The sequence below is a fragment of the Geotrypetes seraphini genome, chromosome 5, assembly GCF_902459505.1.
Source record: "Geotrypetes seraphini chromosome 5, aGeoSer1.1, whole genome shotgun sequence".
Taxonomy (NCBI): domain Eukaryota; kingdom Metazoa; phylum Chordata; class Amphibia; order Gymnophiona; family Dermophiidae; genus Geotrypetes; species Geotrypetes seraphini.
In genome coordinates this window covers 79924491-79939887 of record NC_047088.1, presented here as the reverse complement: position 1 = coordinate 79939887, position 15397 = coordinate 79924491, and the positions used below count along the sequence as shown (strand labels likewise).

Here is a 15397-nt window from a genome sequence, read left to right as displayed (position 1 = left end):
TACACCCAGCTGCATCTACTAGCTCATGACTTCAACTTCCTAAAGATAGGGTTTCCAGACATCCGGATTTCCACGGATGTATCCTCCTTTTCGAGCACATGTCCAGGGGTCCGGACGGCTTTTCAAAACCCAGCACTTTGTCCAGGTTTTGAAAAGCTTCCCATCAAAATTGTGTCGGGAAGGGGCATCCACGCATTCGCAGATGCAATGTGGTGACATCATGCGCACGCTCGCACATGTGCGGATGCCATCTGGGGGCGGAATGGGGTGTGACACATGTGGAATGGGGCAGAGCTGGGCGGGCCTGGGGGCGTGGCCATGAGTCCGGCTTTCCCTTCAGAAAAATCTGATAACTCTACCTAAAGAGAACCAGAATTCAGAGTCCATGCATGAAATGAATAAGACTGGACGAGCCTATCTTAAAAATCAACAGAAGCTGGTGGCTCTAGGGGTGACCACCTGTCTCTAGGTTGCAGGATTCAGTATGGTGAGTTGATCTTAGATTTTCCAAAGTCTCTTCCCTGCATCCAGAGACAGACTGCTATTCAAAAGATTTGTTTGGTAAACTTCAAGAATGAAGTGAATAATTTTTACATTTGAATTTGCCAGCTTGACAACCAGATAATTTTTGTCTGGAGTCCTGGACAACTTAGTGGTCGGCCAGATGTCATCTGGTTAAACAGAGGATGTGTGCCAGGATGAGTTAAATTTTTAACTGGATAGCACTGGTATTCAGTTATTGTTAACCAGTTGTCTGAATGGGTGACCACCTGTTCTAAAGTTAACCGGATGATGAAATCTGGTTAACTTTAACTGGGTATATTCAAAATCAGTAATTTTGGGGCTCATTTTCAAAAGAGAAAAGCATCCAAACAGTGGCATAAAGGGGCAGATGGACGTTTTTCTCCTGAAACCCTTCCAATTCAGTATTTTCAAAACCTATTATCTAGACAGTTTTCTGTGCAGTTTGTCAGTAATTCATCTAAATTTTAAGGGGGCATGTTAGAGGCGTGATGTGATTGGGACTAGGGTGGGCTTACGATTTGGACATTTTTAGGCCATAATCAAACATTTAAAAATATGTCCAGCACACAGTTTGGATGTTTGGGGCTAGACCTATTAATAAACACTAGTTAATGACTGCAACAGACTCTATCTACCGCATGACATCTTTCTTCAAACCTTCTAGCTCTCTTGTATATAATGTTCTTTCAATGTACCTCTGGCAGCTCCACTGAGTTGTACCAATCCACCTCTTTAATTGCATGATACAACAATCACCACCTCAAAGAATCCCAAAAGGGGAGAGTGTGGCACAGTGGTTATAGCTACAGCTTCAACACCCTGAGGTTGTGGGTTCAAACCCACGCTGCTCCTTGTGACCCTGGGCAAGTCACTTAATCCCCCCATTGCCCCAGGTACGTTAGATAGATTGTGAGCCCACCGGGACAGAAAGGGAAAAATGCTTGAGTACCTGAATAAACTCATGTGAACCGTTCTGAGCTCCCCTGGGAGAACGGTATAGAAAATTGAATAAATAATATTAATAATGTATCTCTAGTGCTTCTTGCACGGTAATGAATATCTGTACTGGTACTGTAATGCATATCTAAATCTCCAACTGTACTGTAAGTCGCCTTGAACCTCTGGTGGCATAGTGCGACTCACAAATTCCAGATTAGGTTAGATAATAATGAATATGTGCCAAAAGATGCCTAAACTGACCAGAGACCACTGGAGGGATGAATGCATGATCCTCACATAGTCCCCTGTGGTCACTGACCCCCCTCCCAGCCCCTCAAAGATGTGTATGACAGCCTCAAATGGTATGGGCAGTCCTATTAGAGCAGTATGCAGGTCTTTGGAATAGCCTGGTGGTCAGTGCAGTGGACGTCAGAGAAGGGGACCCAAGCCCATAACCCACTCTAACTACTACACTTGTGGTGGAAAGCGTGAACCCACCAAAACCCACCCAAGTCTACTGTACCTACATATAGGTGACACCTGCAAGCTTAAGGACTATTGAGGTAGTGTACAGTTGTGTCCAGTAGGTTTTGCATTGGTTTTGGAGGGCTCATCATACACTATCAGAGGGTTAGGCCCAGATGTGTACCTGGGCCTATTTCTATGAAGTTCACTGCAGTGCCACAGGGTGCCCCTCTGCTCTGCTGGGAGGTCTGTGTGGCCAGTGTACTAAAAATGCTGGCTCCTCCTAGATCCTAATGGTTGTTTGGTGCATTTTTCTTTTTGATTTTTTTTTTTCCAAAAATGGTCAAAAAAGAGAGACACACTAAGGGCGAACACATCTAGAAATCATTATTTTTGGAAAAAAAAAAGGATAAGCATTTTGCATTTCAAAAATAGCCATTTTCTCTACCTGATTTTTGGATGCAATTCAGATTTAGATGTCATATCAAAAATAGCCTTCTTAATCAGTCATCTTTTTTAATATCCCAACTAAATTTAACAGTTAATTTAACCCAATGACCTCTGCTGAATATCAGCCCCCCACCCCCTTGAGTCTCAATGTACTATAAAAACAGTTTTAAATCAAGAACTGAGATGTTACTAGTACTACATTACTCTTTATAGTGACCCTTCTGCTCCCTGTCCCTGACTCTGTAGTACTGCCTGAGGCTCTAACAAGTATAGGATGCATCTGACACAGTGTGAAAGTGACTGGCACTCACATTATCCTCTTTGGTGCCTCCCCAGAAGTTGATCCCTCCAGCATAGCTGGGGATGTTTAGTATGGCGATACCCTGCAGACTGGGCAATGAGATGGTGACCCCATCACACTGCAAGAGAAACAGAAAAAGCATGGGTATAAATTTTTACTACATCTTCAGTCCTTCTACTGCCAAAAACCTCAAAGATGGGTAGGAAAGTACTTAGGGGTCCTTTTACTAAGGCGCTCTAGCTGTTTTAGCATGCACTAAATATTAGCGTGTGCTAAACGTTAATGCGTCCATAGAATATAATGGACGCATTAGTGCGCCATAGTAAAAGGACCCCTTAAGGTCCAAAGTTTGCTCATTTTTAAGTACTTAGGTTTTATTATTATTATTGCATGATTTCTAAGAACAGGATATATAGCCAAAATCAGATATATGGAATATCACATTTAGAAGCAAAAAACTTTATGGAACTCAAGTTACCCATCCTACCCTACTTGCCTGGCTGTTACAAGGTCATTTCCTATTTTTTCTGTGCTTTCTGGTTTGTATCATGAACAGGAGTGCATAAGGACATATATTGCACACTTGGACATCCCTGATACCCTGAGGGAATGTTAGAAAATAGCCTTAAAATACACTGTTTTCTGCCATTGACAAAACCCAACTGAGGTAGTCTCAGGGTTTCTAAAGTAAAAAAAAAAAAAAAAAGCAATACAGTGGTGCCTCACACAACGAACTTAATTCGTTCCAGGAGCAAGTTTGTTATGCGAAAAGTTCATTATGTGAAACGCGTTTTCCCATAACAATACATGTTAAAAAAAATAATTCGTTCTGCAGCATAAAATATGCTAAGATGACATAAAAAAAGATAAATTTGTCAAAATGGTGAAAATGGTGGTCTTGCTGAGGCCAAACTCTTTGACGAGGTCACACTGTTTTACCCCACATTCACTCCTTCTAATTATTTCCCGTTTCATTTCAACAGAAATCACCTTCCTGCTTCATGATATATAAAAAATATTGAGTTTATCTTAAAAGGACGACTGTATACAGTGAGAGAGGGCAGTTAAATGCAGTGCCTGCACGGAAGGATGCAATACATCGGCAGCTCGGGCGACTTCGTTGTGTGAAACGAAGTTCGTTGTGTGAAACGAAGTTCGTTGTATGAATCAAGACATGAAGTTCGTTGTGTGCAGCGTTCGCTGTGCGAGGCGTTCGTTGTGTGAGGCACCAATGTACTCTTAAAAAAACAAACAAACCTCAGAAACAGGACAGACAGGATACTGCAGCTCCCACTGGTACAGATCTAAGAATTGCATTGCTATGGTAAAAGGAAAGTGATAAGGGACATTTTTAGTTCCCCAGAGTTCAAAACCATGTATTACCTCAAGCTTCACCCGTTGCTCCAAATTCTTGTAGGTCTTTTGGAGAAGCTCCTTGGTTCCCAGAACTCCATACCACATCATGTTTCTGGTGCGACTGCTGGTAAGGGAGGAGAACACACACACAATGAGCAGTGTAACCAGTGGCGTAGTAAGGGGGGGTGCGGACTGCCCTGGGTGCCAAGTCAGTGGGGGCGGTGGCACCTCTCCACCCCACCACATCATGCCATGCTCGCGCCATCCCTTCCCCCCACACTATACCTCTGTATTATCTTCTCTAGCTTGAGCAACTTCTGCCTGTTGCTTGCACCAGCTTGGTTTTCCTCTGAATCACTTCTGGGTCACAGGGCCAGGAAGTGACATCAGAGGGAAATCCAACACTGGCACAAGGAGCATGCTGCAGAATAATGACATACCCCCCCTCCCAAGGGAGGGGTTTTGAGACACAGGAGAGAAGAAATCTCTGGTCAAAGTGATTTTTAAAGGCAGATTTATTCTCTCTGCCCCAGGTAAATTATCTGGGAGATAAAGCAAGCAATATAGCTGACATTTTGTTCTGGCAGTAAGCAGTCTTACAGTCTTACAAATTTAACCATTTGAAAACTATCACTGAACTAAGGGGGGAGGTGAGCAGTACAGTGAATGACAGAGATGAAAAATGAATCTACAAGTTTAAAGGGCTAGAAGTGAGGGGGACCCTGAGGGGTGAACGGAAACTCAAGGGCCTTTCATTTATTTTGTGTTTGGGATTTCTTTATGGAGAGGGAAACAGGAGGTATCTTTCTGATTTTGATCCACAAAAGCATGGGGTTGCTGCCAGTGCAAGCATTGCACACTTTGCAAACTTGAGGATATGACTAAGTTTCACTTTTGTGCCTCAGGAGTTATTTTTCTGGTTTGTGTCTAGAATTTGGAGACCTGGCAGAGGCTCCTGGGAGTTCAAAAGGCAATTTGGATTTCCCAAATGTCTGGGAAAATCCAGACATATTCTCTTTTTAGAAGACTATCTGGGCTGCTGTAATTTAATCTTTGGACAGCTGGCAGCAGCAACAAACTGACCCTGTAGCTACCGGCCTGCCCCAGAAGCTGCCTCTGCAGGTCCTGCCTATGCGGGAACAGGTGGCTTCTGGGGCAGGCTAGCGGCAGTAGGCTCACCTCATTGCCGCTGCTGGCTGCCCAATGACTGAATTATAGTGACTGGGGAGGAGGTCGATCGGGAAGATGGGAACTACAGAGATAATGAGGTGAAGCAGCGTTGGAGCAAGGAGGGGGCTGGAGAAAAAGCATGGAGAGGGGCTAGAGAACAGCATGAAGGGAGGGATGGAAGGATGAAGAAACAGCATGGAGGGAGGGCTGGATAAACAGCATAGATGGAGGGAGGGAGAAACAGCATGGAGGGAGGGAGGGATGAAGAAGCATTATGGAAAGGAGATAGTGCTGGAGAAAAGAGCATGGAGTAGAGTAGTGCTGAATGGTAGGGGAGAGACAGAAACAGCAGGAGAGGATGTTAGAAGGAGAGAGAGAGGCACCTGTTGGGGGGGAAGGGGGTTGGAAGGAGAGAGGGAAAGAAAGAAAGAAGAGGGGTGTTGGAAAGTGAGAGAGAGAAGCACCCATGGGGGAAGACAGTTGGAGGAAGGCAGAAAGAGAGAGAGAGAACTAAAAGGAATCAGAGGATGGGATGGGGAACCATGGAAATGGGTGGAGTGTGGGCAGAGCTGTGGGTGTCTTCACAAATATGGTAGCCCTATTCCCAGAACATTTTTTTCTTTCTCTATTGTATGGGGGAGGAGAGAAGATAAGTTGCTAATAATGGTGGTGAGAAGCCTTTGTGGAAATGAAAGTAAGGTGCAGCTTGATTCTAGTGCAAAAGAAACAGTCTCAGGTTGGGAGTGGGATGAGCAGAGGTGGGAAAGGGTGTATAAGTAACATCTGCTGTGTGTTACCTTGGATAGGGTTTTATCCACTGACACACAGCAGAAAAACCATGGCAAATAATTTCATATTTAGAAATAGCACTATGCTTTTAAAGGCAGCTTGTCCCACTGTTAGATTAAGTGGTTTGTGCAGGGGGGGGAGTGCTGATTAGTTTTGCTGGGATTCTCATTTTTATCCCTTCCTTTGTACATGTTGAATTTTAGAAGCAGTTCTAAGATTGTATATAGCGAGTTTATATCTCTCTCCCGACCCATCTACATTGGGCTATTTTCCATTTACTCTTTAATTACAAGATCGGTGTAAGGTTTGTTAACTTTCTGATCTGTCTCTTTCCACACCAGAAAATAGATTTTGTGTAGGGGTGGGGAGATCCTTGCACCTTTCTGTTTTGTTGTGTGTGTTGCTTTTTCAGAATATAAGAGATGAAATAAAAATGCTACCGACAATGAACAACGACATAGTTGATGCAGCAACTGATAGTTTGTTTACTTTGTTCTGAGTGTATCAAAATGGCTGCTGTGTGGGTGAGATAGCTTCACCCTTATCATGTGATGCCATTCCCTCTCAATTAAATCTCCTTGGCTAGGAGCTTTGGACATGACAGGGAAGAGGAGGCCAGAAATCTCCTTCTGAAGACAGCAGCAGAGCAGTCCTTACGGGAGAATGCTCAAGGTAGAAAAATGGCTATTGAGGGCACAGTGGGTGCCTGAGGCTGAGAACTGAAACAGTTCCGCGAAGCAAATTCAGGACTGCCTGAGATCCAGTGGCAGAATGGCCCTTGGGAGCAGGCTGGTTCTTGGGAGCCAGATCAGGGCAAGGTCTCTGGACACCCTAGACCAGACATGGGCAACTCCGGTCCTCGAGGGCCAGAATCCAACTTGGTTTTCAGGATTTCCCCAATGAATATGCATAAGATCTATTTGCATGCACTGCTTTCAATGCATATTCATTGGGGAAATCCTGAAAACCCGATTGTATTCCGGCCCTCGAGGACCGGAGTTGCCCACCCCTGCCCTAGACCCACCCCAGGCCCGCCCAACTCTGCCCCAGGTCCGCCCTAGCTCTGGCCCCCCTTTTCCTGCTTTGGTTGGGCAGGAGGCAATCTGTGCATGCAAGGATTGCCTCCTGCCTGACACGATTGAGAAGATTGGCTTTTCAAAACCTGGACAAAGTGCCGGGTTTTGAAAAGCCATCCGGACATGTCCTCAGAAGGAGGATGTCCGGGGAAATCCAGACATCTGGTAACCCTAGTCTAGGAGCACACAACCCTGAGCCCTGGTGGAAGCCCCTTGGCAAAGCCTTTGGGGACTAATCAATGTCCAAGGTCTAGCAGTAGAGAGACTCCTGGAGTTCAACCGGTGCTCCGAGCCCAGGTGGAGGCTTTTGAGAGTGTTATTGGCATTCAGAGCCTGAAGGATGCAGAGGATCCTGGGAGCGCAGCTGGCACTTGAAGACTTGGCAGAGGCTCCTGGGAGTTCAAAAGACACCCAGAGCCCTGACAAAGACTCCTGGGAGTACAATTAATATTCAGAGCTCAGCAGCAGAGTCTAATCAAGTCAGACTGACTCGGCTCCATTGGATGCCCAGCAGCCACTAGCCCAGAATGCTTCAGCTGGAGGGTTAGATCTGGGGGGCTTAGTGGGAATGGACAAGTGGAAAGACTTAGAGAGGAGTAATACTGCCAATTCAATGAAAAGACTTAATAAAGGACCAGGGAGAGGTGTTTAAAGCGGCCACATTGGCAAGCAGGCTAAGTTCACGATCAGTGGCGTAGCAAGGAAGGTTGGCAGCCAGGGCAGTGACACCTGGCATCACCGTGCCATGTGCCCTCCACTTTTCCCTGCTGCTTGGGTATCACCCCTTACTCTTCCCTGCTGCTTGGGAACCCTGGGTATGCCTTGCAATTTGCACATTTGATACTACTGTATTCTATAAATTGTACACATTGCTAGGTGGAATGTTCATATATAGTATATAGTATGTGAACTGCTTTGGCTGTACCACAGAAAGGTGCATGACCCATACCCATAATTTCTCAACCTTCTAATTTTAGATCCTTGGACTCCCATCTTTCCTATACAAGAGATCTCTCACTCTTGCTGCTGAAGGCTCTGTCACATACCTGCATTTCTTGGGGTGCTCGTCCCGTTTGTGGTTGAACTCCAGAGAAATTTTAGCATCGAGCCCAATACCAAAGTAATTATTCATGGTACACCTTTCAGAGAATTGTCTGCAATGAGACAGGACATATTGTAGTGCAATAAACGGAAGGTATCTCACCTGAACAAGAACAGTTGGTGCCATCACTATTACACTTTGCAGATATTGCCCCAAAATAAAATATGTTTTAAATATAAATTATTAAAAAAAAGTTTTTGCTACATAACCCATCCATGGCTATAAGAGACTTGATTCATTTCATTATAGTTTCATAAGAGCATTAATGTTATCATATTGTTTACTGTATATATTTCTTCCTAGGGGCTCCTTATACAAAGCCATGCTAGCGATTCTGGCATGGCAAATGTGATAAAGCCCATTCAATTCAAGCCCATTCAATTCAATGTGATAAAGCCCTTTGTCCCATTCAGCATCTTGGGACAAAGACCTAAATCTCTTAATCACGATTTCTAGCACCTATCAAGTATTCAGGAGACACTTGAAAATGTATTTGTTCATTACATATTTGGGTAATTAAGATATTTCATTGTATTGTAACTACTTTGCTTTTGTAAACTGCATAAAGCTTCACGGCACTGCCGTATAGAAGCAGATTGCTATTTTATATTATCTGCTGATCACTTACATGGTATTGGGATCCTCTGAGAAATGAAGGAGACTGAGCGCATCTGGTCGGTCCAGAAAGATGGAGGATGTAGTGGAAGACACAGTTCCACGTCGTGAGCCTGCTTAGAAAGAAAACATTTTTAGGAATCATGCTCAAATATATACTCACACCTTGTACTAATCCCCCCTTAGGAGGAACATTCAAAATCACAGAACTTAATTCATCCTCAACTCGTGATTTTTCAGCATTTCTTTTTGTCACCAGAAATAATGATAAACGACAACTAGGCAAGCCTCTTGCACAATAGCAAATCTAGAGCAACAACAGGAGAATGAGCTAACTATGTGAAAGCCAAAATCAATGAAAAAATATTAAATAACAATAGACCATCACTATATATCCAGGCATAAGATGGACATTGGGAATTACCTGGGCACTATCAAGCAAAAAGGCTATTTTAATTAACCAGGTGGTGATCAGTGGCTGCCTTGTGCCCAATGCCAATACCCAAATAGGACCTGACAATGAGTACAGCTGTAGCATGAAATGATTTTATAATTCTGATATGATCTTAAAATATGTAGCATGGTATAGTTAATGTTGCTGGGGTTATGAAATTTGAATTTGAATTATTGCCTGACCCAAGAGATCATTTATTCGGAGGGACTTGAAGTAAAAATGATATGGTTTTATAATTCTGCTCGGAGTTAAGATGGTTTTATAACTATTAATTTGATGGATTTAAAAGTGAATTTCTGATGTGGTCTTTGAGCCAGTACAGCCATCTGTTCAGAAAGGTGCTAAATGCCCCGTTCGATAGAACACAAAAGGACTAAACCATATGCCTTCAGAAAGTGTTAAGTTCCTGGCCAGGGTAAATAACAGGATTTAGGCCAGAAGACCAAATTCATCTCTGAACTACCTCAGTCTGAACAACAGAAGCTCATTTTTGTGTTAAATGCACCTATTACAAAAGAAAGGACTGAGCCATCACCTTCAGAAAGTGTTAAGTACACCTATCAAAGACATGGTCAGGGTGGATACTAGAGCTAAACATCGGTGGAACAAGATCAATAGAAGCCCTCCACACCAGTCATCTCTGGTCTGCAAGATCATAGAAACATAGAAACATAGAAAAAGCGGCAGAAAAGGGCTATAGCCCACCAAGTCTGCCCATTCCAAGTATCCCCCCCCTGAATTTACTCCCTTAAAGATCCCACGTGAGTATCCCATTTTTTCTTAAAATCCGTTACGCTACTGGCCTTTATCACCTGGGGTGGGAGTCTGTTCCAATGATCCACCACTCTTTCGGTGAAGAAGTACTTCCTGGGATCGCCATGAAACTTCCCTCCCCTGATTTTCAGCGGATGCCCTCTGGTGGTTGAGGGTCCCATGAGCCAGAAGATATCATCTTCTGACTCGATGCGTCCCGTGATCATACAAGAGCCCTTCACACCAAATTCATCTCTGGGCTACTCCATTCAGCAAGAACAATAGAAGCTCATCACTCCATTTTAAACCACTCAGACATAGATTCACACCACATTCAGCAAGGACAAGTACAATACTCTGTATTGGGACATCCTTTTAAGCCACTGTGATTCAATCATCATCCACCTAGGAACAGAGAATGGATTCTATTTTTAGAACAGGTCTCAACACTATAAAATATGAAGCAAAATCCTTTCTCAGCAGGGAAGATGCTCACTTTCCCTCTGGAACCAGACTGGATCAAGCTACAATTCTTCTCCTCCCTGATCACAATGCTGTTTCACTAGGCCAAGCGGCCTCTGCTCCATTTTAAGGACTATTCACATTGTGAGTAACTTTGAACCTTTAATCTTAGATAAATTTTGTCTGTGTATTCTTATTTGTGAGTAAATGTAATCATTTAATCTTAGAGAGAAATTTTGTCTGTGTATTTCTGTTAGTTCTTTGCTTAAAGATCCTATCTGTAACAACTGCCTACCTGCTTGATTAAATTCTCAGTTTGCTTATAAATGTTCTGAGTCTTTGTCCTTAGATAACTATGGTTACAGAGCTGAGTGCTAATCAAGCATGCTAACTTCCCCCCAAATTAATATTTCTTTATAAAATATATTCCTCTCTATGAGAGTGATATATTTTATTGGTGGAGAATAATAATTTTCATAACACAGCTAGCGGTGGCCAGCTTTTAACAAAATGCTGAATGCTATTGCATGATTAACCTGACCTTCATGCTTTTTTCACAATACTGTCTTAATTATGGTGGAGAAGGATGATTTTGATAGTACCAGAACAATAATTTATAGGGTTAGTCTGTTTTGAATATGTGTGTTTGAGACTGGCTACGATTGTGTTAGGAAGACTATCTCCCTTTTTTAGCTGCACTAGAGGATTTTCGCGTGGACTGGCGAAGTATATTCTCCGATGCTCATAGGAATTCTATGATCGCCTGAGCATTTACCGCGCCAGCCCGCACTAAGGGCTATATTCACTAAGCAAACCAATCGTGTACCGATTGGTTTGCAACCACTTAACTATCAAATTTCCCTCCGGCCTGATTCACTTACCTCTCCTGCGATCCGCTTGGAATCCTTGCATGCAAATGAGGTGAAACGCATGCAAATTGGACAGCAACCAGATTCACTACACCAAATTTCCGATCCGACTGGGCTGGCCGATCACTTGAAGAAGCGACTGCTGGGGACCAGTCGAAAACGTCTTTTTGACTGGAAGCCCTGTTCTCTGCCCTGCAATCTCTCCTGCCTGCTCGCCCCGAATGTTGCCCTGCTATGCTATCTCTGCTGCTCGCCCTCATGCCGCTCTGCACTGTCTCGATCTTTCCCTGCTGCATCGCCGTTCTCCTGCCCTTCCCAGCCCAGCTAGCCCGTGGTTTTAACCCACATGTTTAAAGCGGGTTAAACCCATGGGCTCCATTTATCTTTTTGTGAGGGCAGCAGCTGGCAAAAGCAGGACCAGCTTTTAGGAGCTATGCAGGTTGGGGGGTCAGTGGAGGAGGCGGCGTTTCCCTGAAGTCAAAAGTTAAAAAAGTAAAAAAAAAAAAAAAAGATTGCTGCTCCTATGGTCTGCGCATGTGCGAGCCGTGCAGGCAGATGGGGGCGTTCCTCCGATTACCCTCATCTGCATATTTAAGTTTACTGAATCAGTCCGGACCTGCCAGGATCGGGACCCGATCGGGCCCGATCAGGCAGGTTAGTGAATCCAGCCCTAAGAGCCTCTAGTGCAGGGGCCATATGTTAGTGGATGTGTGCTGCTTTAATTACTTTTTATCGTTAACTACTTTGAGTGATTTTTTTCCAATTTAGCAGCATATGCATTTTTAATATATTAAATTAAATCTTAGGCAACATTCTAGCTCAGACATGGGCAAACTATGGCCCATGGGCCATATCCGGCCCATTTAGTTTTTTTATCTGGCCCGCCATCTGAACCCTGCTGACCGCGAGTCCTACATACCTCCTTCCAGAGCAGCGTTGGGCCGGCAGCACTCTAAACAGGCTAATTCACGGTCTTCTCTCGTTTGGGAATTTCCTCTACTGCATCACTGATGATGTCATCAGTAACATGGCACATGGAAGGTCCTGATGAGAGAAGGCCGCAAAGCAGCCTGTTTAGAGTGCTGCTGGCCCAACGCTGCTCTGGAGGGCATGCTCTGGTATGTAGGGCATGCGGTCGGCAGGGTTCAGATGAGAGGGAAGGATGGAGGGTCAGCAGGGGTTTGACTGTGTGGCGGGGTGGGTACTCAAGGGTTCTGCTGCACAGGGGGATGGAGGGATAGAAAGATGCTGCAGAGGGAAGGCACAAGGGGATGGGTGAGAGGGGAGGAAAGATGCTGCACATGTGGGGGAGAGAAAGGAAAAATTGGGGTGAAGGAGAGGAAGGGAGAGATGATTATGTACATTCGCTTTGTACAATAAGCCTTATGTTTTCATGCTTTTGCTACCTTTTAAAGACCAAAACCTTTTATGTTATGACATTTACATTTAATTTATATTAGTTCATACAAACACTCCATCCATCTGTTCTCGGTCCAGCCTCTCTGTTAAATTTAAGAACCCATTGTGGAACATGAGTTAAAAAGTTTGCCTACCCCTGTTCTAGCTCATAAAAACAATATTAAGGCTATTAATCAATGCAAACTAACTAAAAACATATTTTCTCCCTGAACTATGGAAAGGAATGCTAGATCACCCTCTGCTGTACTCAGTGTGTTCTACAATGGTCTATTTAATACAGCACTTTCTAGGAACATTTAACTATAATGGAATCACCTATTGTTGAGGATTTCTATGTTCATCCATACTCATGTTTTAGATATACATAGGGTTACAATATGACTCCAGAAAAAAGAGGATGGATTAAGACATCTGGGTTTTACTTCCATTGCTTTCACTGGAAGTAAAACCCAGATGTCCCAATCTGTCCTCCTTACTTCCATTGCTTTTAACAGAAGTAAAACCCAGATATCTCAATCCGTCCTCCTTTTTCTGGAGCCATATGGTAACCCTATACACACAGGACCCAATCAGAGCCAAAGAATATCATAGGATAGGAAAGCAAAAATAAACTGGCAAATGGCACAAGTAGGTTGAAGCATTATTGGGGAGCCATGGGGTTGGCAGGGAGCATCAGCTCTGCCAAACTGAATAGAGATGCCAGATTGAGCTGTGCTGTTCACAGGGAGCTCAGGCTCTGCTAACCCAAAAAGGAAAGGAAGCTGGGGATAATGAAGAAAATGAGATAACGGGAAAGGTGAGAGGGAAAAGGGAGTACAAAGGGTAGAAGGGAAAAGGGGAAAGTACGGTATATAGAGTGGAGCGTAAAAGGGGAAAAGAAGGGATAGGGCAGAGGGGGGCAGGAAGTCAAGGATGTGAAGAGCAAAGGGGTGAGGAGTTAAAGTGGAAAGGGGAAAAGAGAAGTGTATATCCCACGTCCCTGACCACCCCACCCCACAAAAATTTCACATACAACTCCTCCGTTCTTCACAACATTCCCATATCACATCTGCACAACATGCATACAAACACTGAGGGTAATTTCTTAATAGATTGTATATGTTTGAAGGTCTGTAGGCATGGTCTTTATCGGCCTTCATTTTTCTCTGATTCTATGTGCCTATTTCAAGGCTGTTATATAAACACACATAGGGCTAGATTCACTAACCTTACTGATCTGTGGGCGATCTGATCTGATCCATGGCCGGGTGACCGATCCACCAAACCTCCTCATGCAAATTATTGCAATCGGAGGCACACCCCAAACCGACTAAACGGATCGCTGAAGAGCGACCCCGACATATGCGCAGATCATCTTCTTTACCTGTAGATAGTCTGCGCATGCTCTCCGTGCAAGGAAGAGCTGGAAACTTTTATTTACATTTTTAATCAGAGCAGGAAACTTTTTACTTTTTTCATGAGCCCGTGGTTTTACAAAGAATTACAAGGAAACTGATCAGGCAGATAGCATAGGGGACTAAGGAGGGAATAATAAACAGATATGGGTGCTTTATAAGTTGGTAGGGTTAGGACTTTCTTTCACTTTCAACAGCCAGACTCACTCAGTGCGTCAGCTCAGAAGGAGATTTTTTTTCGCATCAGTTTTGAAAATTTTGATGACCACATCACCATGTTGTTTTTTGCATCACTCTCTACGTGTGATAGATTGCATTACATTACATTATATTGTACTTGTTAACCGCATTACCAAAAGTTCTATGGTTTACAAAAAATTATTAATTAGAAAGAATGGATTAATTAGTCAAACATTTAAGGAAAATTTTTTTTTTATTTTCTCCTGAAATGTTTGTAAGAATTAGCGGAAAGCAACAATGAATGAAATTCCTTTTCATGAGAAGCTGCCTGGAATGCTAGAATATGATTAAGGAATTTCTTACTTTTACAACCTTGTAAAGGTGGGAAATTAAACAAAGTATGTGTTTTTCTACTATTTTTATGTTTGGCTATAATAAAGTTATCAGTCAAATAGATTGGAGCTGAGCCATAGAGAACCTTGTAACAAAAACAGCCCAGCTTAAACAAAATCCGAGCCTCCACAGGCAACCAATGAAGTTCATAATAGAACGGCGTTACATGCTTGTATTTTTTTTAATCCATAAATCAGTATAACTGCTGTATTTTAAATTAATGATAGTCTTGATAGCTCTTTCTTAGTGACTGATAAGTAGACAATATTACATTAATCAAGGATACTCAGTAAAAGTGATTGAAAAACATCTCGGACCCCTGAGGAAGGAGTGGTTCTCCGAAACACGGACCGTGTAGGGTCCGCACTCCATGTATATGAGAGTTATATTCAAAGGATTACAAATGTACATGTTTTTTTCAATAAAGATTCCCGTCCTTGTACATTTCCATCTGCAGTTTCTTTTTTGTGTTTGGTGTTGGGGTTTTTTTTTTAACTGCAGATTCGTTGGATTTCTCTTTGTTTTGCTTTGAGGGCTAGGACTTAAACACAGCTTCAAAAAAGATGGTTTTCTGCCTCGATAAGTCCACCCTAATAAACTGCAGCCAAGTACATATATCTGTTTTCAAGGTGGTGTAAGAATACATAGCTGAACTAGTATATTCATAGCAGGGTTGATACCATGG

At 43.2% G+C, this 15397-nt stretch overlaps 1 protein-coding gene across 2 annotated transcripts in view; it reads right to left on the bottom strand.

Annotated features, from left to right (window-relative positions):
- The window catches only part of DGKK (diacylglycerol kinase kappa), a 420961-nt gene that overhangs the window by 56138 nt on the left and 349426 nt on the right, over positions 1–15397 (bottom strand). Inside the window, exons 19-22 of one of the 2 annotated variants that reach the window (XM_033946472.1) lie at positions 8802–8904; positions 8118–8225; positions 4064–4160; positions 2691–2798 (exon numbers count right to left, since the gene is read on the bottom strand). In XM_033946472.1, coding sequence (XP_033802363.1) covers positions 2691–2798; positions 4064–4160; positions 8118–8225; positions 8802–8904 — 416 coding nt within the window. The remainder of the gene's footprint in view (positions 1–2690; positions 2799–4063; positions 4161–8117; positions 8226–8801; positions 8905–15397) is intronic. The other variant, XM_033946473.1, reaches the window with a different exon arrangement.